The sequence below is a fragment of the Crinia signifera genome, chromosome 3 (genome assembly GCF_055691185.1).
Source record: "Crinia signifera chromosome 3, ASM5569118v1, whole genome shotgun sequence".
Lineage (NCBI taxonomy): Eukaryota > Metazoa > Chordata > Amphibia > Anura > Myobatrachidae > Crinia > Crinia signifera.
Window position 1 is genome coordinate 29838781 of NC_139219.1, and position 20965 is coordinate 29859745.

General features: G+C 47.8%; 1 protein-coding gene across 1 annotated transcript in view; it reads right to left on the reverse strand.

The window, feature by feature from the left end:
- Positions 1-1733: 1733 nt before the first annotated feature.
- The window catches only part of CAPN2 (calpain 2), a 44214-nt gene continuing 24982 nt past the window's right edge, over positions 1734-20965 (reverse strand). Inside the window, exons 9-21 of the mRNA XM_083175578.1 lie at positions 18247-18407; positions 17157-17326; positions 16227-16238; positions 15542-15753; positions 15097-15133; positions 14718-14783; positions 10774-10831; positions 9504-9568; positions 6856-6924; positions 4951-5029; positions 3942-4058; positions 3170-3228; positions 1734-2358 (exon numbers count right to left, since the gene is read on the reverse strand). Coding sequence (XP_083031704.1) covers positions 2335-2358; positions 3170-3228; positions 3942-4058; positions 4951-5029; positions 6856-6924; positions 9504-9568; positions 10774-10831; positions 14718-14783; positions 15097-15133; positions 15542-15753; positions 16227-16238; positions 17157-17326; positions 18247-18407 — 1129 coding nt within the window. The 3' untranslated portion in view covers positions 1734-2334. The remainder of the gene's footprint in view (positions 2359-3169; positions 3229-3941; positions 4059-4950; positions 5030-6855; positions 6925-9503; positions 9569-10773; positions 10832-14717; positions 14784-15096; positions 15134-15541; positions 15754-16226; positions 16239-17156; positions 17327-18246; positions 18408-20965) is intronic.

Below are 20965 nucleotides of genomic sequence, written 5' to 3' on the forward strand. Positions count from 1 at the left end.
ACACTCAGCCCACTATTCTATTCTCCCTCCGATCCCTAGTGGATGGTAGGGCATGACATACCGCCTATCGGTACATGTCGGCTTAAAAAAAAAAAAATAGGTGATTCATCGCGCCCCACGGGCGCTCTTCACCCCGCCGAAAGGGGCTGCGCCCCCTTAATTTGTGAATGTTTGTATATGAGAAAGATGGTTAGAATTGTATGTAAGATGCCTGTATTGCAACTTGAGTTTTAGGTGAAATGTGTTAAATAGAGAGCATATGATGTGGAAGGGGGTGTGTATTGTTTTGTTTAATTAAAAAGCGGTTACAGAGTAAGATGTACATTGATAGTGTGGATGGTACAGTGACATTTGTGGGTGTGTGCAATAGTATAGTAGGGTGTTTTTGAGTCACTGGCGGAAGTCACGATACAGGAAAACAGGAGGCTGGGTAGTGATAGGGGTGTGTGGGCATAAGGGGGACTAAATAGGAGGGTGGGGGACACTGTGCAGCTTCTGCTAGTGGGTGAGGGTCCAGCGTGGCAGCACAGGAGTAAAGGACGGTGGCCCTGAGTCAGTGTCTCCTCCTACTGGGTGGGAGTTAGGGTGCATGAGAGCAGGAGGCTGGGATATGAGGCATGATAGGGGTATGTGGGCAACACGGCGTCAGCGACTCCCCAGTGGTGGAAGTTACGGTTCAGGAGAGCAGGAAGCTGGGTAGTGATAGGGGTGTGTGGGCATAAGGGGGACTAAAGAGGAGGGTGGGGTACATTGTGCAGCTTCTGCCAGTGGGTGAGGGTCCAGCGTGGCAGCACAGGACGGTGCCCCTGAGTCAGTATCTCATCCTACTGGATGGGAGTTGGGGTGCATGAGAGCAGGAGGCTGGGTGGTAAAGCATGATAGGGGAATGTGGGCAACACAGGGTGAGCGGGTCCCCACTGGCGGAAGTTACGGGGCAGGAGAACATGAGGCAGGGCAGTGATAGAGGTGTGTGGGCATGAGGGGTAGTAAAGGTTTTTGGCTGTTGCAGAGTAGGGATGGGCATTGGTGCAGACGCCATCGATGGATGGCATTGATGGTGATTTTGCACCCTGCCATCGATAGTAGTAAAATATTACTTGTATAACCATTGATTGTTGTAGCTATCGATGGTCATCCATATTATCTGACTGAATAGGCCGTGGGTCAATCAGAACGCGGTGGCGGGACTTCCGGGTGTGGGGGGGCGGAGCTATGCTCCGTGTCCCGGCACCATAATTGGTGGTGGGCGTGTACTGTAGGTAGCCCTGGCTGGGTGGGGGGAGGTGTGTAGAACACTGGTCTTTTCCCTAGGGGGGGGGGGGGGGGGCGGGTTTGTGTATCCCGCTGGGCGGGAACGTTATACACAGAGGGGATGAGTGACAGGTCTGGCTATATATATATATATATATATATATATATATGAGATTTCTTGTGTCCACCTAATGACCCTGTCGACCCAGTGACCATATAACCCCCTCGACATGGGTGCAGTCCATTCTCCTCTCACCTGTTTGACCGAGTACGCTGTTGCTACGATTTTATTGGACGTCTCACTTATGGGTGGCAGCTTCTACACTTGTGATGCCTAGCAGTTTCGTCACTGATCAGGATCGGTGCTGCGTCGACCTTGCGACCGTGTTGGTATCAGGCCCTTAGATTGGTTTATCTGTGTTGTAATAGAGCTTTCCCCAACCAGCCATGGAATAAATAGACAACACCGGTTATTTCACCTCTTTCATTGACCAGTATATATTACAGTTGCAGAACTTATTATATAAATACGTCTCTTCCTAAAATATAGCATTTCCAGTTTTGCATAGATCATTTATTGGAGAACACTGAGACTGATGGCTAATATCACACCCCCTTCTTAATGTACCCGTCTACCCCACACACAGAGAGAAGCCACTGGGACCACTATTCATGGGGTGCAGCTTCCCCATTACCCGAGGACCAGTGACATCACCAGGCACCGTGTGTCCTACCGGCTGTATCCTCCGCTTCTGCCTGCTGCCTGTCTGTGGCTAGACCCCAGCCCTTGTTCTAAGCTATTTTTCTCTTGGTTAAGACAGTTTGGTTGATGCTGAAGGCAGTTGCGGCAACGAGCTTTAATGGCAAATGAAAGATCCAGATACATAGTCCAAGTGGGCATACGGCGGGACCTTCTGTAAAAGGGGTTTGCATTCCGGTGTAGCGGCGGTGGGAGAAGTAGGGTCTGGTCCCGGACAGTAAATGACCCATAAAAGGCACGGAATCCTGGACAGAACATTGGTACATTTCTTGACCTCCGGTCTCTCCTGGTGCATAGTAAGTCCGGGTCCTTGTCACAGCAGCTCACAGGACAGTGTACGCCATCCACTGAAAAACAGTTAGTTAGTACATACGGTCTGACAGCGTTACCGAAGAGTAGGTGGTAAAATAAGTTCTTAATCATGGATAGAGGAGCTGACGAACCAAGTCAAGGTGACCCTCACTGTACATTTATATCAGCACAGCTAGGAGAATACTGAACCTGGCAGTGGCGTATCAGTAACCACCACCAACCCCGGATGCGCTGGGGGTCTTTGGGCGCTAGTGTTACACCGCTGACGGGACCTGCATTAAAAGTGTCCCTCCCAAAATGGCAGCCACCTTGCAGGAGACTGTTATTGAGACTTTTAGAAGAGGAAGTGGCCATTTTGGGAGGAACATTTTTAATAGGAGTGACAAACCCTCCAGTAGCCTGGGAATCCTCTGACAAAAACCAGGTACCAAGAGATGAGAGGGGCGTCAGGTGTCTAGTACGCCACTGCACACCGGATCTGGTACGGAGCATGAGGATTATTCATCATAATGACCTGTAATGTTACCTTATACAGGAAATATCATTTTTTATTTGAATTTATATAACAAATGTGAGTGACGCCGGCGTCTTTAACAGATATTTTGCACATCTCTCTCAGATGTTGGCACTCAGAGCGTTAACTATGCACTAGCTATGGGTAGGCAGTAAAAGTATCTGGTAAGGCTAGACCACTTAGCTCTGCCAGCTGCGATTGGTTTGTCTTGACTATCATTTTGGGATAGCTATGGCTGTATTGTATCTGTAGGTGGCGGTTGTAGTAGTCACTAGTGGCCACTAGATGGTGCCATCATTTGTCCTGATATGTGATAGATCATTTATACTTACAGAATTAAAAGAAAGGGACACCACGCCGCTCTTCTCTTCATCCATCTTCTTGAACAGTTCTGCAAGTTATAAAAAGTCTGATTTTAAAAGAAAATAATTCATTTGGTGATGACGGAAGTTTGGGGGTGATTCAGATAGGATCGCTCAGGTCTGAATTTGCTACGCGGGGGCGTTTATTCACCTGTGATAGGCGGGGAGGGGGCGACACATTGGACCAGCCAGCGGTTTATGGGCGTGCCTGGGTGTACACCTGTAAACGCAGGCGTGTCCATGTCTGCTTGGGGCGGACAGCTGCCGTCACTCTGTGCGGGGCCGCATGCGAGCGGATGTGTAAGCGCGCATATCTGCTTGCATGCTAGTGTGGAGATACGGGCGACGGGGTGCCATTTACATTGGCAACGAATATACGCAGCCTAGCGAGCAGGGTCTGAATCAGGCCCTTTGTCAGAGGCATAGCAAAATGTGCTCAGGGCCACAAGAGAAGGGCGCAAGGCTAGAACACCAGACATCTAAAAAAACAATAACACTAAGGGGTAAATTTAACTAAGATGAGAGTTCTATTGAAGATGTGATGTTGCTATTGGCAACCAATCAGATTCTACAAGAAATAGAAGTAGAATCTGGTTGGTTGCTATGGGTAACATTCCATCTTCAATAGAACTCCCATCTTGGTGAATTTACCACTAGGTGCAGACAACTGCTGCAATGGAACTACAAGTCTCAGCATGACAATCTAGGCCTTTGTGAATTGCGTTAGTCACCCGTCACTTACTAAACATGATCTCCAGCCGCAGGAGGCATCTCACAAAGTTATCGAAGTCTATAGAGAAGTCGTCATCTGCAAACCGGGCCACCAGCATCTGGTGCAGCTGGGAGTTCAGCTTAAATCCTGGAAGTACAACAGGGATAAGGAGTTTGCGATCATCTGACACACGGTAGAGTGCAACGGGATGCGGTCGTAATACCGAACGCCGCAATGCCGGCACTTTGTCCCTCTGCGAGCGTAGCGAGGCACCGGGCCCGCATGGGGGGTTGATCCACGACACCCCCCCCTTGTCGGCATTGCAGCAGTCGGGATTCCAGCGTCGGTATTTCGACCGAGGGGAGATGGACCACCTCCATCCGATATGCCAACTAAGGCCCGGGGAAAGTGAGCACAGGTAGGTCTATGCGATTGCACCTCTCCTAGGCTGCATATGTGCTGCGCCCACTTTTGCTGCAGAGTGGTAGGCAGCCTTGGCGCAGTCCTCACACCCTGAGGGGTGAGCCCAGACAGCGTCACCACCACAGCTTGCCATTTGTGAACTAGTACACATGCTGCGGCGCCCTCTTTAGGAATACGGAGAAAATAGAAGACGGCAGCGGCACTCAGGGGCTTGAAATAGTCAGTGTATTTAAAAAAAAAAAAAAAAAAAATCACATAAAACAGCCAAAGTTTTGGGGTTCAAAATCCCTTTGTCAGGGCTTTGTAGGCCACAAAAAAAACTTGTGTTGACTTTTTCATGTGTCGACATTTTGCTGTCAACCTAGACATTGTCCGTGAGGTTTACCACACTGGTGCTGAAATCCCAAGTACAGAGACTTAAAAAAAACCCGCCCCCACCTGTCAGAGATTCATCCCCCAGCAGCCAACACCGTGGTTAGTACAGAACTCTACAGACTCTGTCCCGCCTGGGCGACCTCGCGGATGTTCCGGCTAGGTCTTGGTACACATCTAACTAATGGGCAGAGAGAGGACCTGGCAAGGACGCACCCACAAAGGGGTTTAGCCTTGTACTTACCTGCTGCTTCCAGGGCTTTCCTCATCTCCATAGAGCTCATGGTCCCTGAGCGATCCACGTCGATACTCCGGTAAATTTTCTACAGTAAGAAGAAGACAAAAAAAAACATCAGTGCTTCATCCAATGCTAATTTGGGATTATATAGGCCCCGCTGTGAGCCCAAATTCATACACAGATCTGAAAGCCTTCTTCACAATCATAAAATAAGGGGGGAGTGTCAGCCGGGACAGACGCGGGAGGAAAGTCACGGCCACCAACAGCTAACTGTGGTAAGGATTCTACAGGACACATTCATGTCTCCACCTTTGTGAACTCCACTCGTACCGCCCTGTATTGCTGGGCACAAATAATGGCTGCATAGGGGACGTATGATACTATTAGGGGTATTAAATCCCAGTGCTAATTTTTCGTATGCAGCATTGGTGAAAATCGTGTGGATTGTCGAGATTTCAGCGAATTCACGTTTTATTGGTGAATTTGCGACTGTACCATACCCTCCAACTGTACCGATTTAGCCGGTACAGTACCGTTTTTTAATGGTCTGTACCGGCTAAATCTAACTGTACCGAATGTACCGATTTTTTTGTAGCCAGCCAGCGCCTCTGGGAGTTGTAGTTTTGGAAACTGTCAGCATCCAATCAGAGTGAGGATGCTACAGTGAGCCACTGAAAATGCGATGACTTGACCAATAAGGGCTGTGCTGGGAAGAGTGATGTGAGCTGCAGCTAATGAAGCGGCTAGTTGTAGGCTGTGTGGGTGGGCGCGTGTGAGACTTGGTGAGTGACAGTAGCCGAGTCTCGCACAGTGCACACTGTCTGTGACTGTGCGCCCGCTCTTCCGGGTGTATCGGTCTGTGCAGGCGGATACGGGACATGGCTTGCAGAGCTGGATGAGATGCCCGTGCCCTGCGCCAGCTTCTCCCTGAAACTTGACATACTAGCGGCTTCCTGGTCGGGTGTGAGGGCCGCCCTGCACCTGATGTGCGGTGACTGGGTCTGGGTGCTGGGGAGTCCTCCCCGGGGTTAGGGCGGCATGTTTAGAATATAAAATAATGCTGAGCAGGGGATACGGGGATGGGGCAGCTGAGCTAGGCAAGGAGCATGCAATAAAAAAAAAATGCACACAGTACACATTCGGAAAGGGGGTGTGAACACGCCCACTTCCCCTGTGACCACGCCTACTTCACGCATGGCCACACCCCCTTCCCGAATGTGTACCGATTCCTGCCCTTCAGATGTTGGAGGGTATGCTGTACTGATCAGTGAATTATTGCCGATTTCTTTGCCTGGCCAGGATTTAATACACCCTATGAGTCGATTCGATGCACCGTCCTGGGAATGTCCGATCATGAGTTCCCTACATCAAATATTTCTACTTGCTAAAACAAAGGAATGCCCAACAAACTGGCGATGTAGTGGGTACCCTATATATGGCAACAGCGCCAGGTGTTGGACCCACCCCCTAAATTCTATGACAGCATGACATCACACCTATGGGGTGGGGCCATAAGCTCTGGTAAGTACAGCGCTGCCCTAAGGATGCTCCGGTAGCTCTGCAGTTGCGCTACTTGGTGCCATTCTCGCGACCCTGCAAGGAGGTGCCATGGGGAAGCAAGGATGCGGACATCAAGGCCCAGTGCGGTGGCACCGCTCATGCACCCCGAGTTACCGCCCTGTATGACAATTATAGGCCCCACATCTGCAAATGGTGGCAAACAATGGCTGACAGTCTGGCTTCTATGATGTGTTCTGTCCTCCTGATAAGGCACCTATCACAATTACCCATGGATATATTACACATCCAGCTGTACGTATATCTGATGAGTACAGAAGAAGAAGGGTTGCAGAGTACTATCCCTAGATCACCCTGTGAGTATGGAGCAACACACCTACAGGTAACACTTACCTGGTATTTCTGCAATTTTGACCAGAGAATGTTGAATTCGACCAGACCTAGTTTTCCAGACCCATCAGACTGTGGACAAGGGCTCAGGTCAAAGAAAAAGCACATTATCTGGGTTGAAGATTTCTCTAAATCATAGACTCCCAGCATTTTCCAGGAATTGTTTGGCATGAGGCCGGGATGCTCTGTTATTTTGAGGTTTTTGAGGAACTTGGCTTTGGTTTGTTTTATTAGTTAGTGGCAGCCATAAAATGAGCGTTAAGGTGCTGCGCTGCCCCCAGCTGGTGGCGTAGACATACGTCATGCAATAACTCACAGGTGGGTCAATTCGGTCTGCCCCCACTCCAGCTCCACCTGACTCTCCTGCCATCCACTCAGCCGGTCCTGGTCCCGCCCACACCTCCCACATGTAGTCATCATCTATAAATTTTGGTGAATGTTTTCATTACCAGTGATAGAAGTGTGTAACCCGAAAACTGAGCTCTGGAACGCTGAGGTTCTTCAGCCTTAATTTTAGCTTTGTTTAGTGCTGATGACACTAGGGATAGTCATCGACCATTGATGGTTTACCACTGAAGCTCGAGGATTTTGCCATTATCCCTTTATCCATACAGGGCATACTCTTCGCAGGGACTGTAGAAGGGCCAGGTGCTGGCTCCTCACAGGGACTGTAGGAGGGGCCAAGTGCTCGCTGCTCACATGCACTGTAGGAGGGGCCAGGTGCTCGCTCCTCACAGTGACTGAAGGAGGGGCCAGGAGCCCACTCCTCACAGAGACTGTAGGAGGGGCCAGGTGCCCACTCCTCACAGCGATTGTAGGAGGGGCCAGGTGCTCGCTCCTCACAGAGACTGAAGGAGGGGCCAGGTGCTCGCTCCTCACAGGGACTGTCGGAGAGGCCAGTTGCACGCTCCTCACAGAGACTGTAGGAGGGGCCAAGTTCTGGCTCCTCAGAGGGACTGTAGGAGGGGCCAAGTGCTCGCTGCTCACAGGGACTGTAGGAGGGGCCAGGTGCTTACTCCTCACAGGGACTGAAGTTGGGGCCAGGTGCTTACTCCTCACAGAGACTGTAGGAGGGGCAGGTGCTCGCTGCTCATAGGGACTGAAGGAGGGGCCATGTGCTCGCTCCTCACAGGGACTGAGGGTAGGGTCAGGTGCTGGCTCCTCACAGGGACTGTAGGAGGGGTCAGGTGCACGCTCCTCAGAGGGACTGTAGGAGGAGCCAAGTGCTGACTCCTCACAGGGACTGAAGGAGGGGCCAGGTGCTCGCTGTTCACAGGGACTGTAGGTGGGGCCAAGTTCTGGCTTCTCAAAGGGACTGTAGGAGGGGCCAAGTTCTGGCTTCTCAAAGGGACTGTAGGAGGGGCCAAGTGCTCGCTGCTCACAGGGACTGTAGGAGGGGTCAGGTGCTTGCTCCTCACAGGGACTGTAGGAGGGGCTATGTGCCCAGTCCTCACAGAGACTGTAGGAGGGGCCAGGTGCCCACTCCTCACAGCGATAGTAGGAAGGGCCAGGTGCTCGCTCCTCAAAGGGACTGTAGGAGGGGCCAAGTACTCGCTGCTCATAGGGACTGAAGGTGGGGCCAGGTGCTTACTCCTCACAGAGACTGTAGGAGGGGCCAGGTGCCCTCTCCTCACAGCGATTGTAGGAGGGACCAGGTGCTCGCTCCTCACAGGGACTGAAGGAGGGGCCAGGTGCTCGCTCCTCATAGGGACTGAAGGTGGGGTCAGGTGCTGGCTCCTCACAGGGACTGTAGGAGGGGCCAGGTGCCTGCTCCTCACAGGGACTGTAGGAGGGGCCCAGTCCTGACTCCTCACAGGGACTGAAGGAGGGTCCAGGTGCTCGCTGTTCACAGGGACTGTAGGTGGGCAAGGTGCTCGCTGTTCACAGGGACTGTAGGTGGGGCCAGGTGCTCGCTCCTCACAGGGGCTATAAGAGGGGCCAGGTGCTTGCTCCTCAAAGAGACTGTAGGAAGGGTCAGGTGCTCGCACCTCACAGAGACTGTAGGAGGGGCCAGGTGTACGCTCCTCACAGAGACTGTAGGAGGGGCCAGTTACTCTCTCCTCATATAGACTGTAGGAGGGGCCAGGTACTCTCTGCTCATAAAGACTGTAGGAGGGGCCAAGTGCTGACTCCTCACAGGGACTGAAGGAGGGGCCAGGTGCTCGCTGTTCACAGGGACTGTAGGAGGGGCCAGGTGCTTACTCCTTACAGGGGCTATAGGAGGGGACAGGTACTCGCTCCTCACAGGGACTGTAGGAGGGGCCAGGTGCCTGCTCCTCACAGAGACTGTAGGAGGGGTCAGGTGTTCGCTCCTCACAGGGACTGTAGGAGGGGCCAGGTGCTCGCTCCTTACGGGGCTTTAGGAGGGGACAGGTGCTTTCTATTCACAGGGACTGTAGGAGGGGCCAGGTGCTCACTCCTTACAGGGGCTTTAGGAGGGGACAGGTGCTTGCTCCTCACAGGGACTTCTAGGGGGTGCTAGGTGCCTGCTCCTCACAGGGACTGTAGGAGATCTATGATGATCAGGTATATTACACTTTCTCCCATTTCATTCTCTGAGATATATCTGTAGAAGACTAGTTCACATGGCTGCCCTGGACGGACGCTGTAATCGGGACCCGTGATCATGTTCAGCACCAGTCAGAGGATACATCCAGCAGATCAATGATGGTCTTGCAAGTTTCTATAGTGAAGCCGTCAGATTTGATGTCCTCCTCTAAGTGAGAGAAGCAGCAGGTTAGTAGGGGAAATACATTTTGTAATACCATTACTAACCCTATAATCCCTGACCTAGCAGCACAAAGGAGACATTACCTGCGTATAACATATTAGGGCGGTGTCAGAGCAGCATTGCAGTAGATATTATATTAGGGCAGTGTCAGACCAGCATTGCAGTAAATATTATATTAGGGTGGTGTCAGACCAGCATTGCAGTAGATATTATATTAGGGTGGTGTCAGACCAGCATTGCAGTGGCTATATTAGGACAGTGTCAGACCAGCATTGCAGTAGATATTATATTATGGCAGTATCAGCCCAGCATTGCAGTAGATATTATATTAGGGTGATGTCAGAGCAGCATTGCAGTGGCTATATTAGGGTGGTGTCAGAGCAGCATTGCAGTGGCTATATTAGGGTGGTGTCAGACCAGCATTGCAGTGGATATTATATTTGGGCAGTATCAGACCAGCATTGCAGTGGATATTATATTAGGGCGGTATCAGCCCAGCATTGCAGTGGATATTATTTTAGGGTGGTGTCAGACCAGCATTGCAGTGGATAAATTAGGGCAGTGTTAGACCAGCATTGCAGTGGATAAATTAGGGCAGTGTTAGACCAGCATTGGAGTGGATATTATATTAGGGCAGTATCAGTTCAGCATTGCAGTGGATATTATATTAGGGTGGTGACAGACCAGCATTGCAGTGGATATTATTTTTTGGGTGGTGAGAGACCTGCATTGTAGTGGATATTATATTAGGATGGTGTCAGAGCAGCATTGCAGTGGCTATATTAGGGCAGTGTCAGACCAGCATTGCAGTGTATATTATTTTTTGGGCGGTGAGAGACCAGCATTGCAATGGGTATTGTATTATGGAGATGTCAGACCAGCACTGCAGTGGCTATATTAGGGCAGTGTCAGACCAGCATTCCAGTGGCTATATTAGGGCAGTGTCAGACCAGCATTGCAGTGGATATTATATTAGGGCGGGGAGAGCCCAGCAATTATTTCCCTTCTTTGGTTTTCTGTTTCATCTATATCTTTATATCATCAGGCAGATAAAGGTCACATGTTCTCTGAGACCTCTGATCTGAACATAGCATTGACAGACACGACTCAGCTGCTCTCAGGCTGATATTGGTTTGTGTCTCGCAGCCACATCTCAATAAAGAGGGTTACACTGAATGGCGGATACTTACGTTTCGAAACCACCTTCTGTAGAATATTAAACAGTTCGAATGCGGAGATCTCCTTATCCTGAAGACAGAACACGAGTGTTAGAGACCTGTACAAGTTGGGGGTCCCTTATATATTATTATATTTCCAGTCCAGTACATTAAGGCATTTATCACTATAACATAAGAATCTGATCAGAGTAGGACGACCACCATAGTGATCGCACAGCAGAAACTAACGACCCCAACCCAGAATCCGCGATTCATGCGCAAATCCAATCTCGCGGTGCAGAAAAGCCTGGTGCATTCTGCAGGTGGAGGGGAGTTTATTGTAGCTTATCTGGGAGGGGGATCGGTGGTGTTGGAAGCAGCAGAATGAAGCTGAAGAGGAAGCAGGCCACCCAATACATACCCTATGGGAACATTCATGTTTACACCATAGCCCCACCTTCTAAAAACCAAGCCATGAACTGAGACCCCCCACCCAACATCAGCCGCAGACTTTATCCTCCCACAGTGGCAGGAAACCAGTGCCAGGACTGCCGTCATCTTCCCATGGATGCAGGAAACCAGTGCCAGGACTGCCATCATCTTCCCATGGATGCAGGAAACCAGTGCCAGGACTGCCATCATCTTCCCATGGAAGCAGGAAACCAGTGCCAGGACTGCCATCATCTTCCCATGGATGCAGGAAACCAGTGCCAGGACTGCCGTCAACTTCTCGTGGATGCAGGAAACCAGTGCCAGGACTGCCGTCATCTTCCTGTGGATGCAGGACACCAGTGCCAGGACTGCCATCATCTTCCCATGGATGCAGGAAACCAGTGCCAGGACTGCCGTCAACTTCTCGTGGATGCAGGAAACCAGTGCCAGGACTTCCATCATCTTCCCGTGGATGCAGGAAACCAGTGCCAGGACTGCCATCATCTTCCCATGGAAGCAGGAAACCAGTGCCAGGACTGCCATCATCTTCCCATGGATGCAGGAAACCAGTGCCAGGACTGCCGTCAACTTCTCGTGGATGCAGGAAACCAGTGCCAGGACTGCCGTCATCTTCCTGTGGATGCAGGACACCAGTGCCAGGACTGCCATCATCTTCCCATGGATGCAGGAAACCAGTGCCAGGACTTCTATCATCTTCCCGTGGATGCAGGACACCAGTGCCAGGACTGCCATCATCTTCCCTTGAATACAGGAAACCAGTGCCAGGACTGCCGTCATCTTCCCATGGATGCAGGAAACCAGTGCCAGGACTGCCATCATCTTCCCGTGGATGCAGGACACCAGTGCCAGGACTTCTGTCATCTTCCCTTGAATACAGTAAACCAGTGCCATGGCTGCCATCCTCGTCCTGTGGATGCAGGAAACCAGTACCAGGACTGCCACCCCAGGAGAAGCTATTGGTTTCTCCATCAATTACGGCTTATGAAAAGGCCCAGGATCAGTCCCCGTAGAGCCCCACCCACAGAGCCCCCCAATCACCAATCATACACATCGATTTGCTTTTGATTCGATGTTAAATTCGATTTTCTATTAGATCTTTCCATTCGATTTGGCATTAGATTGTACACATTTGATTTACTAGATCGAATTCGATATTTCCTTGGCTGCACAGTAGATTTTTCTGTTCGATTTTGTGAAAACTGGAGCATGCATCGAATTGAATGCAGATCGAAACCATTCGATTTGGTTTAGGATTCGATTTGATTTTGCTTCTATAAGCACTTCTATACTTAATACTTCTATAAGCAAAATCAAATCCAAAAATCGAAAAAAAAAAAAAAAAACAAAACGATGCATGTGTACAGGGCTTTAGCCTAAAACTTTCCAGGTAAAATGACCAACATGATGGTGGAAACTGCATCCGTTGCACATTGTGAGGAGCATCTGACACTATGGAACACTAAATACTAAATTTAAAGTGAATTTGAGGTGCTTAGCATAATTTTGACCCCCCCCCCCCCCCCAATAAAAAAAGGTCCATCAAACGCTGTGATCAGGTTCCCTAACACTAAAGTTACTTTGTTCCCACCACAACAAGACTCTAATTCAGGCATGTCCAAACTGTGGCCCTCCAGCTGTTGTAAAACTACACATCCCAGCATGCATTGCTATAGTTTTTGCATTCTCTAAAAGTAAAATTGTGCTAAGGCATGATGGGACTTGTAGTTTCACAACAGCTGGAGGGCCATAGTTTGGGCATGCCTGCTCTAATTAATAGTTTTTATGTAAATGGTGCCACATGGGGTCCCCAATAATACAACCCTAAGGATGGAGATACAAGAGAGTCTGACGACAGATACAGGGGTGTACTTGAGGCTATACTCTCTGTCTGCTTCCGCCCGGCATAACATTCAGCGCAGGACCGCAGTATCTGGCGTAGCCAAACGTGCTGGGACATTGCCCCTCATTTCGCCTAAGGCGCATGCAGGTAAGACAGAGGCAGCAGCTATGAGCGCCCATATGCCAAGCGGGTACAAAGTGTAATAGAGAACCTGCTGACTGGTGCCCAGTTTAAAATTCGATGGTGAGCAGCTTCCTACCGGGATTTGGAAATTTTTGCTCAAATACGATTGGATGTGCAGCCGTACACATTCATTCAGACAGCGTGCACATTCATTCGCAATGTGGGATTTCACTGGGGCGGAGTCTAAACTGATGGCGGCTGTGCGATCAGGTCTGAATCAGGCCCACAGAGCGCCCCTGCACAAAGTCACATTCAGAGCTCAGACTGGGATAGGAAGATGGCAGGAAGCAGAGCAGAGGGGAAGCTGGGAATGGCGCACACAGCGATACAAACATCCTACCTCCGGTGCCAGCTTTACCGATGACAAAACAAAACCAAAACAAGTGGTTAGTAGGAAGACAATGGAAACGCTGCAGAGCCCATGAGAAGAGATTAGTGCGGAGACAGTGATATTATAATACACGCTTATTTATATCCTATAATATATAGTAGCTACCAAGCGACAATAGTGCTTCATCTACCTCCCATCTCACTGCGGTTCACAGATATTTCCATTACTATTATCCTTTATTTATATGGCGCCATAAGGGATCTGCAGCACCCAATTACAGAGTACATAAATGAGCAAAACAGGAAACAGTGACTAACAGGTGAATACAATAGAGGGCAGGTACAGGGCACATAACCATAGCTGCATCAGCAGCGTACACGGACATAAGTACCAGGGCAGAGAACAAGGGATCCACAGCACCCTATTAGTAGAAGGGAAAAACACATGAGGGAAGAGTGTCCTGCTCGTGAGAGCTTATGCAACCCTATGGGTCAGCAAACAAAAATCTCTGAGTCTGAGGCTACCGTCAGGTGCGGCATATTGAATTGAGCCCAAAATGTCAATTAATAAAATATGGACAAAATCGTCCATGACGCTTTCCAACTGCAACTCCCATATATCTAGGCCACACCCATTTTTGCCAATGCCACGCCCGTTTCACCGCTGAAAATCAGAAATCTTGTTTAAAACCTAGAACGTGACCTATAGTTATCACTTTCTGCCTACTCTGTCTGCATATAACTTCAAAACATAACTCTAGAATATACAATAAAATGTATTTGCACTAAAGCAATTCAACAACTCATTAAAAATTCAGCCCTCGGATAATGACTGCATGAATAATGAATAGCCAAATGCACTCAGTTATGAGGGAGAGGAGCATTTAGGGACAGTAATGTAAATGTCTGCTGATAGCTGTCATAGGCAAGAAATAACTATTACACTTGTGCGTTCTGTCTCTGTCTGTCTGTACGCACTCAGGAAACATGGAACATGCAAATGAAGTGTGTGTGTATAACTGAAGAACAGACACGCCTAGATGAGTTACTGGGTAGGGATATACACGCAGAGCAGGCTGAAAAGTACGAAAGACATAAAACAGACTCACTCCATAATTACTAATAATTTGGCGGGAATCCTTAATGAGTGGAATCGCCACAGTGCACTCACCTCGCCGGCCAGCTGCATAAACAGCAATCTGAAGTACGGATCAATATGGTCTTCATTCAAATCAGGCTAGGAGGAAAAATAGCACATGACGTAATATTATAAAAGTCGCTGATATAAACATTTGAAGAGATCCTTAAAGGCACTTACAGAAGCAATTATGTATAAACTGATGGATCTGAACATTATGTAAAAGCCTCAGCATAGCAAAATCAAATAAAAAAATGTCAAAAATCAATTTTAAGAGCTTTTTGGCCCATCGCAGCAGCTGTACAATCATAGGCTTCAGGCTGAGGCGTTATGGAGGCGGGTAAGGACAGAACTCGGTGTAAGGCCCACACAGCAGCTTCCACGTGAAATATGTATAACAAGTCTAGATTACCTCATCAATATTGGCCTCGATCTCGTCATCGACGACTCTGAAACCATAACAAACAGTAAGTCAGTCGCTATGGCAAGAATCTGAATATTACGCGGGCGCTGCAGTCAGCCAGTGTTATTAGCGGTATGCTATGATGTTCACGGTGGGAATTTCACAAGGAGAAAGGTGATGACCCATCTTTACCAAGACCACGTGAAGTAGCGTGCCACCGCCATTAAAGATAACATGCTCCACCCACTTTTAAAATGTTTCCACCACAAATGCATTAGCCCCATCTGTAAATACCAACAAGTCCGGTGCATGCGTCATGTAGTCAGCGGATGGAATTTCCGACCCAATGAGCCCTATTTCAGCAGATGACATTGTGCATCGCTGATGATTTTATACTGCTGCCGTTTAACGATTTCCCCACGAATGGGTCACGAAATTGCCCAGCGACACTCACTGTGACTCTGCATTCTTCTCGGAGAAGACCCGGACACAGAAGTCGCCCACTTTGTTGGGTTCAAAGGTGGATGGGACGATGATATACTCTCCGGGTGGCAGGCGGAATCGGTTGAGAACCTCGCGCAGGTTTATGTAGGTGTCCGAGCGCTCTTTGGCCTTATTCCTGAGGAAGAAGTCTCTGCTGAGGTGGACGTTTGTCTGACCCTGCATCTGGGAAGGTCGCACACATGCGCAGCATAAAGGGATGTATCAAATTTTTGTTGCATCGCGAGCATTACAATCGGTCTATAGCTTAACCCTTTGAGCCAAGCGAACATCTTTATCCATCACAATGACCGGTAATGTTACCTTACATAGGAAATATGATCCTTTTCTTAACGCATTTTTTTTATTTGAATTTATATAACAAATGTGAGCGACGCTGGCATTTTTAGCGGATATTTTTTACATCTCACAGAGATGTCGGCACTCAAAGGGTTAACAAATTAACAACAACATTTATTTCAATTATTTCGGGATCATGTCCGATAAAAAAAAAAAATATTCCCCTCCTATGTATAAATTACCACCCAAACATTTACATATTTTTGCACTGTTTCCTAATTTATGTCACACACTTACCTTGCTATAGTTTAGGGATAAAAACCTTTGTTAAGGTAATAATGGGAACACAAGTAACGTACCTGCGCTGGGACCTATTAACAAAAGTAAAAAAACAAAAACATTATCATATAATGTATAATGTATAGAGACATCGCGACTCTAGTCCGAGTCAGACACAATATGGACAGTACACGCACAGAGATGACTTGATTCTGCATAGGCCACACCACAGAATTACATATATCATAACAACCACAATGAGGCTCCAATGGTTTTTTTTTTAAAGCCCCCGATTTATAATTTCTGTATCATTTATTTGCATATTAAATAAATATAGCCTACATTTGTAAGGTGACGTTACACAGTAGAAAGACTCCTCAAAAGGGGAGCGCTTCATTTTTGCAATATCATTTGCTGGATGAGTACACAGAGTTGGGTTTCCCATTATACTGAACAAACCAGAGCTTCGGGGAAGGAAATAAGCCAAAACTGAACGTTCCTTCAATTTGCATTTGCAATCTTCACATTACTGAATAAACTTTGCTACGTTACAGTATATACCAGTGACGGCTAACTTTGACGCTCCAGCTGTTGTTGAACTACACATCCCAGCATGCCATGCATCGGTTTTAGCATGGCCAAATAGCAAAACAGTAGCAGGGCATGCTGGGATGTGTAGTTCAACAACAGCTGGAGTGTCAAGGTCAGCCATCACTGGTATATACCTTCATAAAACTAAGATAGACCTTGAAGAAAGCGCATTGCGGAACATTGGGGCATGGAAAATGCAAACCGGGCCAAATAACTGAATGAAAACCGTTCTGCCAAGAGGAACAGCATCCGTAATATGGCCAAGGGAATTTGGCAAGCTGCCAAAAAGTTACACCGAAAACCGCATTACCCAGGTAACTTGTTATTAGAATTGCATGACGCTGCATAACTGGAAGTGACCAAATGAAACAGCCCCTGTAGAACTGCGTGTATCCATCCATCCATTGGGATGGACTCACCTCATAGATTGCAAATCCAATAGTGTGCATATCCTCTCCCATCTTCCTCGCTTTCCTCCGGTTCTTCTGAATCAGACCTACAATGAAGGTACAGCCTTCCTCGCCATCATCTGGATCATCATCAGCCTCATCCAGTTTTATCATGTACTGCGGGTTCATCCAGAACGAATCTGCGGACAGAAATGGTACCAGTGTGATCTAGACCATTGGTTCTCCAACTCAGTCCTCAGGTCATGTTTTCCAGGTCACCCAGCAGGCGCACTATGTATCGTCAACTGTCACATTTTTCAAATCCAAAAGTGACTTGGAAAACATGCACTGTGTGGGGGTCCAATTTATCGGATTGGTCAACTTATTGGATTGGCTACAGGTGGATCTTGCCTAGCTAACAATCAAATGATCTGATTGGCTACAGACTGATCCAGCCCTGTGTATATTCTAAATATCTGATTGGCTACAGGTTAACCCAGCAGTGTAAATATTCCAATGATGTCGCCAATGGTCCCACCCCCTAGATGTGACCTTGTGAGGTCACGGGTTTAGCGGGTGGGGTCACCATAGTGCGCGCTGCCTCCCTGTTCCATTGAAATCCTCATGTGTGACATGAAATTCATGCCCACTGGGAGTATAATAAGTCAGTAACTTTGCATTTAGAACAAACCAGGCTGCAATACAAGGGGGCAGATACATGTATTATGTCTGTGTGCAGGGTACATACCGGCTGCTGCTACATGTAGCCCATACATGCTGGGCAGCTTTGTCATAACACTGCAATTTAGAACAGAGTTTGGACACACCCAGGGGAGGTCCTGGAGGAGGGGTTGCAGCACAGTTCAAAATTCAAATAGGGGAGCCACACTCACTGCCACCAACTGCCATTCCCAACTGACGCAGTGGCAGTGGGTGTGGCACACCATTTGAATTTTTAACTGTGCTTCATTCGCTCCTCTGCCCCTAGACTGCATCTGGAGCTGCCCTTTCCTCAGCCTGTTGTGGTAACATTTCCCTATTCCGCCAAACACCAGAAACTCAGGAAATACCAATATTATATACCGGAGTGTTATAAGCCAGAACACAATATAATAGTCACCTGGAAAGTTCCTGCATCCCCCAGCCGTAGAGCCTCTCCTCCATGTTCCATCCATCTTGACCAGACTCCACTTCTTGTATTTGTCGGACGTTATGGTGTCCGGGGTGAGATTACAGATTTCAAGCCTTGAGTAATGCCTCAGGAAATCATTGTAGGACATCCTGAGGGAGACAAAAAAAACAGATACACCGCGGGAACAGCAGGTAAGTGTCACACCACCGACACTGCGTGTAGATGCATACGGTCAACATTCATGTATGTGGCACGTTGTGTTTATGACATTTACCAGGGTCACGGCCAATGTAGGATGGCGCCTTGTATTATGGTCTCTCATTTAGACCAGTGGTTCCCAACCCTGGTCCTCAAGTACCCCCAGGTCTCCACACAGAATCACAAGTGACATAATTAACTCCACCTGTGGATCTTTTAAAATGTGCCTGAATAATGAGTGCACCTGCTGGGTGACCTGGAAAACATGCACTGTTGGGGGTACTTGGGGACCAGGGTTGGGAACCACTGATTTAGACCTTTACAGCCTCAGTCACTTATTCAAAAGACTTAAAAACCAGAAGTCCATAAAAAATATGTATATTTATTAAGTGTCTCTTTTTCAGATAAGCTTGCTGTTGGAATGTTCCATACATAACGGTCTTTCACTTTAATGCTTGTACATGTGTGAGTTTGAAATGACAATGCAGAGCCCAGGGCGTTTCGTCTCATGTGAGACTTCATCAGGGGTTTTCAGAGATTGTGTGGAGATGCCACATGGTAAGTACATTCAGTAATGCATTTGATCTAAGGCTGCCAAGGTATAACTGATAGAATACCTCTTAGAACTGTAAAATGCTCAAAGTGTGGAGAGGAAAACTCAAATTTGATGTGGGCCCATAAACCCAAGGTAGTCTTTTAGATTCACACAATAAAAAGGCAAATTCAATATAGGCTAAAAGGTTTAAGAAAAAACACCAGTAAAGGGAATTGGTCTTGGGTAGATCACATCTTCTTGAGCCTTTGAGTCTATATTGGATTTCCATTTTTATTGTGTGAATCTAAAAGACTACCTTGGGTTTATGAGCCCACATCGAATTTGAGTTTTCCTCTAAACAGGGAAAGTAAAAACTGTCACAGCACAAAGTGAAAGTGTATTGCAGAAGCCGTCATTTTGACGGGCTTTTAACAATCGGAGGAGCGAGAAACCTAACTTCTCAGTAAGTGAACTGGGTTGAGTAAAAACAAAACACACTTCATTTTAATCATTTAATTAGACTATAAACAGTGCAAAGTCGTAATAAACCACTGTTGTAATACAGTAATAGCATTCGGGTATCAGAAATAGTGTAGTGTCTATGACATGACTGTTATTTTTTAACGATGTTCCATGAAAAAGTAGTTCCAGCTAATACTGATCGTGTTGCGCTGCAGTGCACAAGACGCCTGTAATGTGCCGTTAGTGGTATCTGGAGTTGTACACCACTCAGCATTACAGTGTGTTTATGAGTGACGTCCGTAACCGTGCAACCACAGGCACAAACTCACCCAAACAATCTGCGGAATTTCATATCGGAATAAATAAAACTTAGGGTTGGAGAGAAACCTGGTTTAGAACTCTGAAAATCTAAATGTCCAAAACTAAGCTGAGTATTTCAGTGTACTGTAATATACCCTGTCTGCACACTGGTTACACCCAGATTAGTCACTGCACAACATGTGGTGTGCATTTATTTCCACAGGAGGTGCGGTTTCCCATCCAGGCCACAGCGCACAATTGCAGGCTGAATATGCTGTGACCTTGCCTTATCTGATTTCTACCAGCAGGGGGAGCCCTGACTCACTGTCCTGCCAATGTTAGCAGGATAAGAATTTCCTGCTGTCTGTGGGTGAGGTTATGTGAGTCATCAATGGTGCCTCATCCCCTTCCTAAATGCTCATGGAAATAACATGTGGGAAAGAAGACAATACATTCTAAATTGTTCGTATAATAAATGCAGCTTTTCCTATACTCTCAGCTTGTGTGTGTGTGTGTACACAATTAGTGTGTGATTACATGTAAAATATATGCAGCAGAAATTGTAGAGGAGTAATAAATTAACCTTTACACTGCTGTACCGTTAATCAGCACAAACTACAGCAGACGACTGCGCCTAATCTAATTTACAAGCTGCATGTTCTATACTGAATCCGGGTTTTGGCCAATCACAGCCTCACAGCAGCCGGTTACCAGACGGACGGAAACATCTGTTCATTTAATTACTTTACTTAATATGGATAAGACATGATAAAATGACAGAGATGGGGAACCTGGAGCCCTCCAGCTGCTGTTGAACTACACATCCCAACATGCCCTGCAACAGTTTTGCTGTTTGGCCATGCTAAAACAATTGCAGGTGGAGGGCCGAAGGTTCCCCATCACTGCTTTAAGGAGTGTGATGTACAGACTATCACCCGTATATCGGGCAGCCTTTGTATCGCAGCGCTGCCAGTGTGACTAATGCCCAGGTTCTAAGTGGTCCACCCAGTAGTAATAATAAGTTCCATAAACACCTAAATGCAGGGCCGGCGCTACCCACTCAGCAGCTCCTGCAAAGCAGGGAGGCGCCATGCTGAAAAGGCGCTGTCTCCCTCCCTACTCTGCTAAAGCTGCCTCAGCCCTTACTGTCAATGCCTCCTGCACACTGCCCGCAGTGCCTGTCTGACAGCAGGCGGGCAGCAGAATAAAGAG